Source organism: Salvelinus sp. IW2-2015, linkage group LG14 (genome assembly GCF_002910315.2).
Source record: "Salvelinus sp. IW2-2015 linkage group LG14, ASM291031v2, whole genome shotgun sequence".
NCBI lineage: Eukaryota > Metazoa > Chordata > Actinopteri > Salmoniformes > Salmonidae > Salvelinus > Salvelinus sp. IW2-2015.
Genome location: NC_036854.1, coordinates 33,098,891 through 33,114,565, shown reverse-complemented (window position 1 = coordinate 33,114,565; position 15,675 = coordinate 33,098,891). Strand labels below are relative to the sequence as shown.

Genomic DNA, 15,675 nt, shown 5'->3' with positions numbered 1-15,675 from the left:
GTTTCCATAAAAGGTTATGAAACTACATACATTTTACAGACACAGTATATACATGAGTTAATCTGCTGTTTTTACCGTCCCACCCTTCAGCTCACCTAAACCCTCCCATCTGTTTATTTCTATTTGCCATATCAGTTTTTAAACTGTGCTGTGATGTTACGCAAAGTTTGAACCTTTTTATTCTCAATAGTCTTCTACAGATTGCAATTCAAGATAAACATTTTGCTAAAAGCATTATTTATATTATTGACGATTGACTATGACTTTTTCAAATCACACCCAGCAGTGCTGGGTTTTGCAGACGCTGGGTTGCAGAGCTGCAGTGCTGGGTGATTGCAATGCAGCTAGGGTTGCAGTGGTCAAGAGCTGCATCGGTTGAGAGCTGGGTCAAGGCTGTAGAGTGAGGCTGGGTTGCAGTGGGGCAGAGCTGCAGTGCTGGGTTTGCAGAAGCTGGGTGCAGCAGTCGGGTTGCAGTGGGGTGCAGAGCTGCCAGTGCTGGTTGCAGAGGTGGGGTGCAGAGCTGCAGTGCTGGGTTCAGAGTGTGCAGAAGCTGCAGTGGGTGCAACGACAGAGCTGCAGTGCTGGGTTTGCAGAGGTGGGTGCAGAGCTGCAGTGCTGGGTTTCCCAGAGGTGGGTGCCAGAGCTTGCCAGTGCTGGGTTTGCAGAGCTGGGCCTGTGCATGGAGGCTGGGTTTTGCAGAGCTGGGTGCAGAGCTGGGTAGCAGAAGTGCAGAGGCTGGGTTGCAGAGGCTGGTGCAGAGCTGCGTGCTGGGTTTGCAGAGGTGGGTGCAAGAGCTGCAGTGCTGGGTTTGCAGAGCTGGGTGCAAGAGCTGTGGTGCCAGCTGGCAGTGCTGGGTTTGCAGAGCTGGGTGCAGAGCTGCGGTGCAGAGGTGCATGTGCAGAGCCACGGGCAGTGGGTGCAAGGATGCGTGCAGAGCTTGGGGCTGGTGCAGAGGCTTTGCAGAGCTGGGTGCAGCGGTGCAAGAGCTAGCTGGGTGCAGAGCTAAGACTGGGCAGAGCTGCAGAGCTTGGTGCAGAGCTGGGTGCAAGCAGCGGTTGCATGGTTGGCTGCAGGCTGTTTGCAGAGTTAGCTCCAGGTGGAAATGTTGCAATTCTTTCAGCCTTCCTGAACCATGCCGACCAAAAACAAGCTAAATGACATAAAAATAAAAATGATCTTGTGATATGTCTCTTCACAGCAAAATCTGCAAGCGATGTGTGGTTGTGCAATGTATTTACATAAACATCAACCCAGCGACCCTGAGAAAAACGTCACACCCTGTGACATTCATCTTCCCCATGATTGCTACTGCCATTGAGAGAAAAAAGTAAACACTGTGACGTTTTACCTTTTGCATTTTTTTTTTTTTACGTTGCAAGTATGACGTTTTTTTTAGGCTGAAATTGGAATTGTGTTTTTTAGACACAAGTGCAAACTTAATTGAGTAGGCCATTCAAAAGATTTGTTGATGGTGCACTCTGAGTATCGGGCTCCCCCTTGCTCAAGGAACAATAGAGGCGCAATAGAGAACAGAGGAAAGGCCCACCCCCCACTTTTGGCCATGTCATAGGATAACCTGGACCACCTATTGAGATGTGCCTTTTGTTCAGTAAATCAGGTGAAATAAATTCAGCTGAAAAGGAGACTGGGAGTAGGACTTTTTAATTACCCTCAAATATAACACAGGAAAAATGACAGCTGACATAATGTTTCTAACTTAAAAACATGCGCACAAATTACACGGACACACACAACACACACACAGACACCCACGTATGAAACACAGTGTGTGTCCTAGTTCGTTGTATAATGGCTGAATAACTAACATATTGGAGTAGTGGCTCACTAACGTCTGGTTAATTCCTATCAATTGTGGTGTCTTGGTTGAGTTTCCCAGTCACTTTCTAAGAAACATGAAACATTATTTATAAGGTAGAATAAATAGATTATTAACTGAATGGAGTTTCAGTTTCTGTCACCACGCCTTTTACAGTGTCCCGATTTAAATGACCTGCCTGTCTTGTCAGCTCACCAGCAGTGTTTCGCTTGATCAGAATCCTTGACTTTATCTTTACAATAATTTTTACAGCATTATTTGTAAAGACTTGTCATTTGAAATGAGGGGTTTTTGTACTCTTCTGGTGTTGGCTGTTACTGTGTGTCTGGGCCATGGGCTCAGGGGAGAGATGGAGGGGTCAAGACTGAGCTGAAAGGTAGTGATACAGAGAGTGGAGCAGAGCATCAACTAAGTCAAACTTCCAGCAGAGGGATAAAAGAATGAACAAACTGAAGAAAGGAGAATGCAGGTATTTAATGAAGGTGGATTTTATTGTTAACTGACCGGTTTATTTGGTGCGTATTATGGCTACAAGACTAACTATTGTCCCAGTAGTAGCTGTGCGTTATGAAATAAGAAATGCACATCATTATAGAAACGGCATTTTACTTCCATTGCATTGTTTTATCAGACAAATCAGGCATCCCGAAAATCATAACTTGTCTCTCAAAACGTTTGTTTTGGCCTAAAGAAAGTAATATGACCACTCGATGACAGACTCTCACGAACACGGTGACGTTTCTGATTTTGATCTACGAACCCCAACAAGTGTCCACTGGACTCGTCTGAAGGTAACGGTAGCTGTTGAAACAATTAATAGGTAGTGTGTGCCTGCCCTAAAATAAAGGGATTAAATATGTGTTTAAAAAATTATATAAATATATATATATTAACAGTTTGAGTCAGTAGTTTACATTACACTTAAGGTTGAGTCATTAAAACTCAGTTTTCAACCAGTCCACAAATTTCTTGTTAACAAACTATAGTTTTGGCAAGTCGGTGCATGGCACATAAGTTAATTTTTCTAAACAATGTTACAGACCAGATTATTTCACTTATAATACAGTCGTATCAACAATTCCAGTGGGTCAGAAGTTTACAGAACGAAGTTGACTGTGCCATTTAAACCAGCTTTGGAAAAATTCCAGAAAATAATGTCATGGCTTTAGAAAGCTTCTGAATAGGCATCTTGACGTCATTATGAAGTCAATTTGGAGGTGTACCGTGTGATGTATTTCAAGCCTACCTTCAAACTCCAGTGCTCTTTGCTTGACATTATGGGAAATATCAAGTCAGCCAAGTATAAACACCATGGGACACGTAGCCGTTCATACCGCTCAGGAAAGGAGACCGTTCTGGTCTCCTAGAGATGAACGTACTTTGGTGCGAAAGGTGCCAAATCAATCCCAGAACAACAGCAAAGGACCTTGTGAAGATGCTGGAGGAAACAGTTAAAAAGTATCTATATCCACAGTAAAATGAGTCCTAATCAACATAACCTGAAAGGCCGCTCAGCAAGGAAGAAGCCTGCTCAAAAACCGCCATAAAAAAGCCTGAATAAAGTTTGCAACTGCACATGGGGACACAAAGATCGTACTTTTTGGAGAAATTGCCTCTGGTCTGATGAAACAAAAAATAGAACTCTTTGGCCAAATGACCATTGTTATGTTTAGAGGAAAAAGGGGAAGGCTTGCAAGCGAAGAACTCCATCCCAACGTGAAGACAGGGGTAGTAGCATCATGTTGTGGGGGTGCTTTGCTGCAGGAGGGACTGGTGCACTTCACAAAAATAGATGGCACATGATGAATGAAAAATGATGTGGATATATTGAAGCAACATTTCAAGACATCAGTCAGGAAGTTAAAGCTTGGTTGGCAAATGGGTCTTCCAAATGGACAAATGACCCCAAGCATACTTCCAAAGTTGTGGCAAAATGCCTTAGGACAACAAAGTCAAGGTATTGGAGTGGCAATCACAAAAGCCTGACCTTAATCCGATAAGAAAATTGTGGACAGAACTGAAAAAGTGTGGTGCGAGAAGGAGGCCTAAAACCTGACTCCGTTACACCAGCTCTGTCAGGAGGAATGGCCAAAATTCACCCCACTTATTGTGGGAGCTTGTTAGAAGGCTACCCGAAACATTTGACCCAAGTTAAACAATTAAAGCATGCTACCAATACTAATGAGTGTAATGTAAACTTTCTGACCACTGGAATGTGATGAAAGAAATAAAAGCAGAAATAAATCTTCTCTACTATTATTCTGACATTTCACACTCTTAAAATAAAGTGGTGATCCTAACTGACCTAACAGCAGGAATTTTTCCTAGGATAAAATGTCAGGAATTTTGAAAACGGAGTTAAAATGTATTTGGCTAGGTGTAATGTAAACTTTCCGGACTTCAGCTGTATATCAGTACCTTCAGAAAGTATTCAGATCCCTTAACTTTTTCCACACTTTTTAAGTTATCCAAGCCCTATTCTAAACATTATAACAATGCTGGTCAGAACGGAACCTGGCTAATTGTTGTTTTTGCTGTAATTGGACCTTTATTTACATAAGAGTATTCAGAACATTTGCTATGAGACTCAAATGAGCTCAGGTCGCATCTGTTTCCATTGATCACCTTTGAAATGTTTTCTAGAACTTGATGTAGAGTTCCACCTGTGGTAATTCAATTGATGGACATGATATGGAAAGGCACACACCTGTCTATTGTAAGGCCCAACAGTTGACAGTGAATGTCAGAGCAAAAACCAAGCCTCAGGTCAAAGGAATTGTCCCGTAAGCCTCCTAGACAGGATTGTGTCCGAGGACAGAACTGGGGAAAGGCGTACCAAAACATGTCTGCAGCATTTGAAGCCCCAGAACACAGTGGCCTCCATCAGTTCTGAAATGAAGAAGTTTGGAACAACCAAGGACTCCTCCTGAGCTGGCCGCTCCATCCAAACTGAGCAATCAGGGGAGAAGGGCCCTTGATCAGGGAGTTGACCAATAAGCTGATGGTCACTCTGACAAGAGCTTTAGAAGTTCCTCTTGTGGAGATGGGAGAACCTTCCAGTAAGTCAACCATCTCTGCAGCACTTCCACCAATCAGGGCTTTATGGTAGAGTGGCCAGAGGAAGCCACTCCTCAGTAAAAGGCACATGACAGCCCGTTTTCAAAGTTTGCCAAAAGGCACCTAAAGACTCTCAGACCATGAGAAACAAGATTCTCTGGTCTCATGAAACCAAGATTAACTCTTTGGCCTGAATGCCAAACGTCATGTTCTGGAGGAAAAACTTGGCACTATCCCTACGGTGAAGCAATGGTGGTGGCAGTATCCATGCTGTAGGGATGTTTTTTCAGTGGCAGGGACTGAGAGACAGTCAGGATCGAGAGAAAGATGAACAGAGAAAGTACAAGAGATCCTGCCACCCGAGCGCTCAGGACTATAGACATGAACGAGGTTGGACCTTCCACAGCACAAACTCTAAGCACACAAGTCAAACAACGCGGAGTTGGCTTCGGGAACAAGTCTCTGAATGTCCTTGAGTGGCCCAGCCCAGAGCACCGAGACTGAACCCGATAGATACATCTCTAGGAGATTTGAAACATCTCAATGAAAAATGTTCAATTTCAGTCACTCAGAAATAATCCGCAGTGGTGTGCTTTTGCCGTAAAGCCATTTTGAAAAATCTGACACAGCGACTGGATTAAACAAGAGTAATAAGCTTTATTTTGATGTATTACACTTGTATTTATATGAATGTTAAATATTTATATTTCTGTAGTTTGAAATTTGGCGCCTCTGCAATTTCACTGGATGTTGTTCAATCTATCCACGCTAACGGATATCGAAGCGTTAAGGGATCCTAAGAGGTTTTTAAGAGTATCTGCAGAGAAGAATGCCAAAGGGGCTTCAACAAAGTACTGAGTAAAGGGTCTGAATGCTTATGTAAATGTGATATTTCAGTTTCTTTTTTTATTTTATAAAATTTGCCAAAATAATGTGTTATTTCAGTTTTGATGGCCTTCGCTTATTATTCTACTAAGTAGAAAATTGTTTAAAAAAATAAAGGAAAAAACCCTTGAATTGAGGTAGGTTCTAAAATTTGGACGGTAGTGTACGTTACATTTCAATATCAGTGTTCCGTACAGAATAGTCTGTGTGTATACTTTCTCAACTACAGCATGAACCATACAGAATCGTCCATAGCTGTTCGATTCCCTCAGACTTTGCTGTATCTTCATCTTAATGTTGTTTCTGACTTGCAGCTCAATCAGTTTGACTGGGACGTTGAGCTGTTCTTGTATTTAACGCCATCAGCCTACTACCTATAGTAAAGGGCAGCACAGGCTTTTGCCAAGCCAGGTGAGATGGTGGTGGGTGGTGTGTGTACTCTGTTGTAGACTTCTGTAAGTGAGATAAATGGAGTAGTTCTAGTCTAGTACTCAGGGGTGTTTTTAGATTTGAGGACATTTGGGGCCTTAGATCCTAGTAGGGGGTCTTAGGGATTCTCAGCCGGAAGAAGAACATTTTAATTTGAACAGCTAAATGCATACGATCTAGTACAACTTTGAGATGACATTTGAGAGATAAGATCAAATAAATATATGTGTGTGTGTGCGCGCCTCTTGTGAGTATGGTGTGAGCGGTCCACAAACTCACTCCATTAATATCCCGGGCTAAGGTTAAACAGTCAAGGCCGGATTGTACAAAGCAATTCCACATACGTATAGCCAGCTTAATCCTGCCTGATAAGGGTAGGCTACAATTCAACTGTCAACTCTCTTTAAAACAACTTTTTGCTCTAAGTGGTTTGAATATGGTTTGTTCATTCCAGTTACTTAGTAGAAAATATTATTATTCTGTTACACGCCATTTCCGAAAGGACCGGTAGAAAAAGTGTGTACAAACTTGGACAGTGTTCAGCATGTAGATCTCAAGCAAGAACACCACCCCTCTGAATAGGCTGCAGTTCACCACAGGCAGCCCAATTGGATATTTTTTCAACACTAATGGTCTTTTTAACCAGTCATCATCGAAGATCTTTTTCCGAGCTGATTGGATTGGAAAAAGACCAATTAAGTTTTTAAAAAAAATCAGAATTGAGCTGCCTGTCTAAAATCACCATAGAAGATAGGAAAATTAACCCTTTTCCAAAATGCAAGAGTGCATTCACTATGTACAAAAATGTACATCCAATTGTTACAAATAATTCTAACAGATTATACTTTTACTGTAAATAATAACAATGCCATAGGCACTACATATTTTATACATACTTTAATAATATGTACTCAAATTACACTCCAATGCCATATACATAGGCTGCAATACACAGGCAAGCCAATTCTGATCTTTACTCAATAATTGGTCTTTTGACAAAATCAGATCAGTGTTTTTACCACTAACTGGCAAAATAACCAAATTGGGCTGCCTGTGTAAACACAGCCTAAGGGCCAATTCAATTAGTAGTGCAGAAGATCTGCATGATATGTCAGCAGTTGAAATTTTAAAGTAATTTTCTGAATTGAGCCGACATGCTTATGTAGCGTTTACTGTGAAGCAGTCTCTGCGAATGCATAAAATTTGCCTTTAAAGAGGTGAATCCGCTGTAACGCTTTGATCTTGAGCCCTTAGGCTGCGTTACACAGACAGCTCGTTCTGATAATTTTTTTCCCACTAAAGTGGTATTTTGGCAAATCAGATCAAGCTCTTTGCTAGTAACTGTAAATGCAGAACTTAATGTCTGAAAAAGGGAGAAACTGTTTCACGCCCTGCCTAGAAGATTCCTTTTTATGTCTCTATTTTGGTTTGGTCAGGGCGTGAGTTGGGGTGGGCATTCTATGTTTTGTGTTTCATGATTTCCTATTTCTATGTTTTGGCCGGGTATGTTCTAACAGGGACAAGCTGTCTATCGTTGTCTCTTGATTGAGAACCATACTTAGTAGCTCTTTTTCCCACCTGTTGTTTGTGGCAATTGACTTGTTTAAGGCACATAGCCTTTGAGCTTTCACGGTCTTGTTTGTTGTGTTTATGGTTTTGTTCGGCGTCTTTGGTTAATAAAGGAACATGTACGCTCACCACGCTGCACCTTATGTCCTCTTTTTTCAACAGCCGTGACAGAAACAGAAAGAATGTATTTTCTGACATTTTGAAACAGGACATTCCGTCTACACCGGGCTCGGCCCAAAACGTGGCCAACTATGTGGGGAACAGGATTTGAGACATGAGTCACAACCATTGTCTTTATTTCAGTCCTCAACAAATCGATTTTTCGGTCTGTTTCTCTATATAACTAGAGTAACACACACACATAATACACACAACAATCATACACAGCTGAAGTCGGAAGTAAATACACCTTAGCCAAATACATTTAACTCCGTTTTCACAATTCCGACATTTAATCTAGTAAAAAATTCCCTGTCTTAGGTCAGTTAGGATCACCACTTTATTTTAAGAATGTGACATGTCAGAAATAATAGTAGAGAATGATTTTTTCAGCTTATTTCTTTCATTCACATTCCAGTTGGTCAGAAGTTTACATATCACTCAATTAGTATTTGGTAGCATTGCCTTTAAATTTTTTGTTTAACTTGGGTCAAACGTTTCGGGTAGCCTTCCACAAGCTTCCCACAGTAAGTTGGGGAATTTTGGCCCATTCCTCCTGACAGAGCTGGTGTAACTCAGTCAGGTTTGTAGGCCTCCTTGCTCGCACACACTTTTTCAGTTCTGCCCACAAATGTTCTATAGGATTGAGGTCAGGGCTTTGTGATTGCCACTCCAATACCTTGACTTTGTTGTCCTTAGGCATTTTGCCACAACTTTGGAAGTATGCTTGGGGTCATTGTCCATTTGGAAGACCCATTAGGCTTTAACTTCCTGACTGATGTCTTGAGATGTTGCTTCAATATACCACATAATTTCATTCCTCATGATGCCAATCTATTTTGTGAAGTGCACCAGTCCTCCTGCAGCAAAGCACTCCTACAAAATGATGCTGCCACCACCGTGCTTCACGGTTGGGATGATGTTCTTCAACTTGCAAGCATCCCCCTTTTTCCTCCAAGCATAACGATGGTCATTATGGCCAAACAGTTATATTTTTGTTTCATCAGACCAGAGGACATTTCTCTAAAAACTACGATCTTTGTCCCTTGTGCAGTTGCAAACCGTAGTTTGGCTTTTTTATGCAGTTTTAGACAGTAGCTTCTTTCTGAGCAGCCTTTCAGTAATGTCGATATAGGACTCGTTTTACTGTGGATATAGATACTTTTGTACCCGTTTCCTCCAGCATCTTCACAAGGTCCTTTGCTTGTTCTGGGATTGATTTGCACCTTTCGCAACAAAGTACGTTCATCTCTAGAGACAGAACACGTCTCCTTCCTGAGCGTATGATGGTTGCATGGTCCCATGGTGTTTATACTTGCGTACTATTGTTTGTACAGATGAATGTGTACCTTCAGGCATTTGGAAATTGCTCCCAAGGATGAACCAGACTTGTGGAGGTCTACAATTTTTTTTCTGAGGTTTTGGCTGATTTATTTTGATTTTTGCATGATGTCAAGCAAGGGGCACTCAGTTTGAAAGTAGGCCTTGAAATATATCCACAGGAAAACCTCCAATTCACTCAAATTATGTCAATTAGCCTATCAGAAGCTTCTAAAGCCATGCATTTTCTGGAATTTTCCAAGCTGTTTAAAGGCAGAGTCAACTTAGTGTATGTAACCTCTGACCACTGGAATTGTGATACAGTGAATTACAAGTGAAATTATCTGTCTGTAAACAAACTGCTGTAAAAAATAATTGTGTCATGCACAAAGTAGATGTCCTAACCGACTTGCCAAAACTATAGTTTGTTAACAAGAAATTTGTGGAGTGGTTGAAAAACAAGATTTAATGACTCCAACCTAAGTGTATGTAAACTTCTGACTTCAACTGTAGTAGTAATGCTCTTTACATATTGCAATCTAAATATTGAGAATAGAATAACTGTAAAAAAATCTTGCCAAATATCAAATAGTATGCACTGTATAGACAAAAATGCTGTTGGCCAAAGCCAAGTCGTGCACTATATCCACAATGTATTTAGTGCACTACATGAGGACTAGGGGCCATTTGAGATGCAACCTAGTGTCGTGTGTTCACTCCAGGTGATGGCCAGCATCTTGCAGCTCAGCTCCCCAGTTTATGGGCCAAGTCGTCATCAGAAGCTGTCCTGGAGCACCTTGCAGGCGCACAGTCGCTGTTCACACACAAAACAATGAGTGTCAATGAGCAGATATACAATAACTTACCTGGTTAACGCTGTGTACCACTAAGTTACCCTTTCACAAAATCAAACCGTATGCGTGTACCTGTAGTATCCTCCACTCTCCTTCTCCAGTCCTGGCTCCACAGCACAGTATATGGAGGTCTGAGCTCCCTCGACAGAGGACTTAGTGAACGGCCGGAACACCTTGACGCTACCTGGACACGACTGTTCAGGTGTCTCCATAGTTCTGACTGGACCACGCCCGGGTGGAGGGAGAACACACTCACACGGTGCCTGCACACAACACACACAAGCTGGACGCTCAGTCATGTCATGATGACTAGTAGGAACAAGTTGCTTCTAGCCACAGTTACAGGGTGAGATATTTGATCAATCTTAGGTTTGTAGGTACACAGGATTATCCATAGATCCTCTAATTCTGAATAGCTAACAGAAGGTTTGAGAGAGTCTTAAAGTTGGAGAAACTAACATGCAGTGGCCTAAATGAACAAAGTCCTTTTCAGGTCCCGGAGGATGGAGGGTGCTGTGGAGCGAAAACATGACATGGTCTATTTGAGGACTTAACAGGACGATGTATATGTGTGAGACAGTACAGTATCCTGTTATTAAAACACACACACACACACACACACACACACACACACACACACACACACACACACACACAACCACACACACACACACACACACACAACACACACACACACACACACACACACACACACACACACACACACACACACAACACACACACACACACACACACACACACACACAGGTGACTACATAAAACATCTTGTGGAGATTGTAAAAAAGAGGAAATCTTTTGAGTCAACTCCCATTCTCTCCAAGAAACATTCAGTTCTAGACCAGTTCGGCTATGGCTGTCGAGGGCAGCTCGTACCCTGCAGTCGTTTGGCCAGTGAACGTGTGCAGAGGACATTGGCCAGTTTGCTCTGTCCATAGGCCTTGACCTGGTCGTAGCTCTTCTCACTGTTGATGTCATCCAGTCTCATGCTGGTCCAGGTGTGAGCCACTGACGACACGTTAACGATGCGGGCTGGCGCCGAGCGCTTGATCAGGTCCACCAACAGGTAGGTCAACAGGAAGTGACCTACAGGAAGTCAGGGTTAGGGACAGGTCAGGGAAGGGTCAATGAGCTGTGTGTGTGCGTTATTTCTGGCAAATGTGCATGTTGTCAGGGTGTGTGTGTGTGTGTGTGTGTGTGTGTGTTGTGTGTGTGTGTGTGTGTTGTTGTGTGTGTGGTGACACATATACATCGTCCTGTTAAGCTCCTCAAATAGACCATGTCATGTTTTCGCTCCACAGCACCCTCCATCCTCCGGGAACTCTGAAAAGGACTTTGTTCATTTAGGCCACTGCATGTTAGTTTCTCCAACTTTAAGACTCTCTCAAACCTTCTGTTAGCTATTCAGAATTAGAGGATCTATGGATAATCCTGTGTACCTACAAACCTAAGATTGATCAAATATCTCACCCTGTAACTGTGGCTAGAAGCAACTTGTTCCTACTAGTCATCATGACATGACTGAGCGTCCAGCTTGTGTGTGTTGTGTGCAGGCACCGGTGTGAGTGTGTTCTCCCTCCACCCGGGCGTGGTCCAGTCAGAACTATGGAGACACCTGAACAGTCGTGTCCAGGTAGCGGTCAAGGTGTTCCGGCCGTTCACTAAGTCCTCTGTCGAGGGAGCTCAGACCTCCATATACTGTGCTGTGGAGCCAGGACTGGAGAAGGAGAGTGGAGGATACTACAGGTACACGCATACGGTTTGATTTTGTGAAAGGGTAACTTAGTGGTACACAGCGTTAACCAGGTAAGTTATTGTATATCTGCTCATTGACACTCATTGTGTTTGTGTGTGAACAGCGACTGTGCGCCTGCAAGGTGCTCCAGGACAGCTTCTGATGACGACTTGGCCCATAAACTGTGGGAGCTGAGCTGCAAGATGCTGGCCATCACCTGGGAGTGAACACACGACACTAGGTTGCATCTCAAATGGCCCCCTAGTCCTCATGTAGTGCACTAAATACATTGTGGATATAGTGCACGACTTGGCTTTGGCCAACAGCATTTTTGTCTATACAGTGCATACTATTTGATATTTGGCAAGATTTTTTTACAGTTATTCTATTCTCAATATTTAGATTGCAATATGTAAAGAGCATTACTACTACAGTTGAAGTCAGAAGTTTACATACACTTAGGTTGGAGTCATTAAATCTTGTTTTTCAACCACTCCACAAATTTCTTGTTAACAAACTATAGTTTTGGCAAGTCGGTTAGGACATCTACTTTGTGCATGACACAATTATTTTTTACAGCAGTTGTTTACAGACAGATAATTTCACTTGTAATTCACTGTATCACAATTCCAGTGGGTCAGAGGTTTACATACACTAAGTTGACTCTGCCTTTAAACAGCTTGGAAAATTCCAGAAAATGCCATGGCTTTAGAAGCTTCTGATAGGCTAATTGACATAATTTGAGTGAATTGGAGGTTTTTCCTGTGGATATATTTCAAGGCCTACTTTCAAACTGAGTGCCCCCTTGCTTGACATCATGCAAAAATCAAAATAAATCAGCCAAAACCTCAGAAAAAAAAATGTAGAACCTCACAAGTCTGGTTCATCCTTGGAGCAATTTCCAAATGCCTGAAGGTACCACATTCATCTGTACAAACAATAGTACGCAAGTATAAACACCATGGGACCATGCAACCTCATACCGCTCAGGAAGGAGACGGTTCTGTCTCCTAGAGATAACTACTTGTTGCGAAAGGTGCAAATCAATCCCAGAACAACAGCAAAAGACCTTGTGAAGATGCTGGAGGAAACGGGTACAAAAGTATCTATATCCACAGTAAAACGAGTCCTATATCCGACATTACCTGAAAGCTGCCCTCAGAAAAAGCACTGCTCTAAAACGCCATAAAAAAGCCAGACTACTTGCAACTGCACAGAAAAAGTCGTATTTTTAGAGAAATGTCCTCTGGTCTGATGAAACAAAAATAAACTGTTTGGCCATAATGACCATCGTTATCTTGGAGGAAAAAGGGGATGCTGCAAGTTGAAAGAACATCATCCCAACCGTAAGCACGGTGGGCAGCACATGTGTAGAGTGCTTTGCTGCAGGAGGGACTGGTGCACTTCACAAAATAGATGGCATCATGAGGAATGAAAATTATGTGCTATATTGAAGCAACATCTCAAGACATCAGTCAGGAAGTTAAAGCCTATGGGTCTTCCAAATGGACAATGACCCCAAGCATACTTCCAAAGTTGTGGCAAATGCCTTAAGGACAACAAAGTCAAGTATTGGAGTGGCCAATCACAAAGCCCTGACCTCAATCTATAGAAATTTGTGGGCAAACTGAAAAAAGTGTGTGCGAGCAAGGAGGCCTACAAACCTGACTGAGTACACCAGCTCTGTCAGGAGGAATGGGCCAAATTCACCCAACTTACTTGGGAAGCTTGTGGAAGGCTACCCGAAACGTTTGACCAAGTTAAACAAAAAATGTAAAGGCAATGCTACCAAATACTAATTGAGTGCATGTAAACTTCTGACAACTGGGAATGTGATGAAAAAATAAAAGCTGAAAGAAATAAATTCTCTACTATTATTCTGACATGTTCACATTCTTAAATAAAGTGGTGATCCTAACTGACCTAAGACAGGGAATTTTTACTAGGATTAAATGTCAGGAATTGTGAAAACGGAGTTTAAATGTATTTGGCTAAGGTGTATGTAAACTTCCGACTTCAGCTGTGTATGTATGTGTGTGTGTATATGTGTGTGTGTTACTGTAGTTGTATATGAGAAAACAGACCGAAAAATCKATTTGTTGAGGACTGAATAAAGACAATGGTTGTGACTCATGTCTCAAATCCTGTTCCCCACATAGTGGCCACGTTTTGGGCCGAGCCCGGTGTAGACGGAATTGTCCTGTTTCAAAATTCAGAAAATACATCCTTTCTGTTTCTGTCACGGCTGTTGAAAAAAGAGGACTAAGGTGCAGCGTGGTGAGCGTACATGTTCCTTTATTAACCAAGACGCCGAACAAAACCATAAACACAACAAACAAACCGTGAAGCTCAAAGGCTATGTGCCTTAAACAAGTCAACTTGCCACAAACACAGGTGGAAAAAAGAGCTACCTAAGTATGGTTCTCAATCAGAGACAACGATAGACAGCTGTCCCTGATTGAGAACCATACCCGGCCAAAACATAGAAATAGGAAATCATAGAAACACAAAACATAGAATGCCCACCCCAACTCACGCCCTGACCAAACCAAAATAGAGACATAAAAAGGATCTCTAAGGTCAGGGCGTGACAGTTTCTCCCTTTTCAGACATTAAGTCTGCATTTACAGTTACTAGCAAAAGAGCTGATCTGATTTGCCAAAATACCATTTAGTGGAAAAAAATTATCAGAACTGAGCTGTCTGTGTAAACGCAGCCTAAGGGCTCAAGATCAAGCGTTACAGCGCGATTCACCTTTAAAGGCAAATTTTATGCATTCGCAGAGACTGCCTTCACAGTAAACGCTACATAAGCATGTCGGCTCAATCAKAAATTACCTTTAAATTTCAACTGCGCTACAATGCAGATCTTCTGCACTACGAATTGAATTGAGCCCTTAGGCTGTGTTTACACAGGCAGCCCAATTTGGTTATTTTGCCAGTTAGTGGTAAAAAACTGATCTGATTTGTCAAAAGACCAATTATTGAGTAAAAGATCAGAATTGGCTTGCCTGTGTATATGCAGCCTATGTTATATGGCATTGGATGTAATTTTGTAGTACATATTATTAAAGGTATTGTATAAATATGTAGTAGCCTATGGCATTGTATTATTACAGTAAAAGTATAATCTGTTAGAATTATTTGTAACAATGTGATGTACATTTTTGTAATAGCTGAATGCACTCTTGCATTTTGGAAAGGGTTATTTTCCTATCTTCTATGGCTGATTTTAGACAGGCAGCTCAATTCTGATTTTTTTTWAAACTAATTGGTCTTTTTCCCAATCAAATCAGCTCGGAAAAAGATCTGATATGACTGGTTAAAAGACCAATTAGTGTTGAAAAAATATCCAAATTGGGCTGCCTGTGTGAACGCAGCCTATTTCAGAGGGGTGGTGTTCTTGCTTGAGATCTACATGCTGAACACTGTCCAAGTTGTACACACTTTTCTACGGTCTTTCCGAATGGCGTGTAACAGAATAATATTATTTCTACTAAGTAACTGGAATGACAAACCATATTCAACCACTTAGAGAAAAAGTTGTTTAAAGAGAGTGACAGTTGAATTGTAGGCCTACCACTTATCAGGCAGGATTAAGCCTGGCTATACGTATGGTGGAATTTGCCTTTGTACATCCGGGCTTGACTGTTTAACCTTAGCCCGGGATATTAATGAGTGAGTTTGTGGACCGCTCACACACATACTCACACAGAGGCGCGCACACACACACATATATTTATTTGATCTTATCTCTCAATGTTCATCTCAAAGTGTACTAGATCGATGCATTTAGCTGTTCAAATTAAAATG

At 41.9% G+C, this 15,675-nt stretch overlaps 1 protein-coding gene across 1 annotated transcript in view; it reads left to right on the top strand.

The window, feature by feature from the left end:
• The window catches only part of zgc:112332 (retinol dehydrogenase 12), a 35,531-nt gene extending 22,697 nt beyond the window's left edge, over nt 1–12,834 (top strand). Inside the window, exons 5-6 of the mRNA XM_024000970.2 lie at nt 11,682–11,874; nt 11,988–12,834. Of these exons, the coding sequence (XP_023856738.1) occupies nt 11,682–11,874; nt 11,988–12,090 (296 nt within the window). The 3' untranslated portion in view covers nt 12,091–12,834. The remainder of the gene's footprint in view (nt 1–11,681; nt 11,875–11,987) is intronic.
• Nucleotides 12,835–15,675: the final 2,841 nt, after the last annotated feature.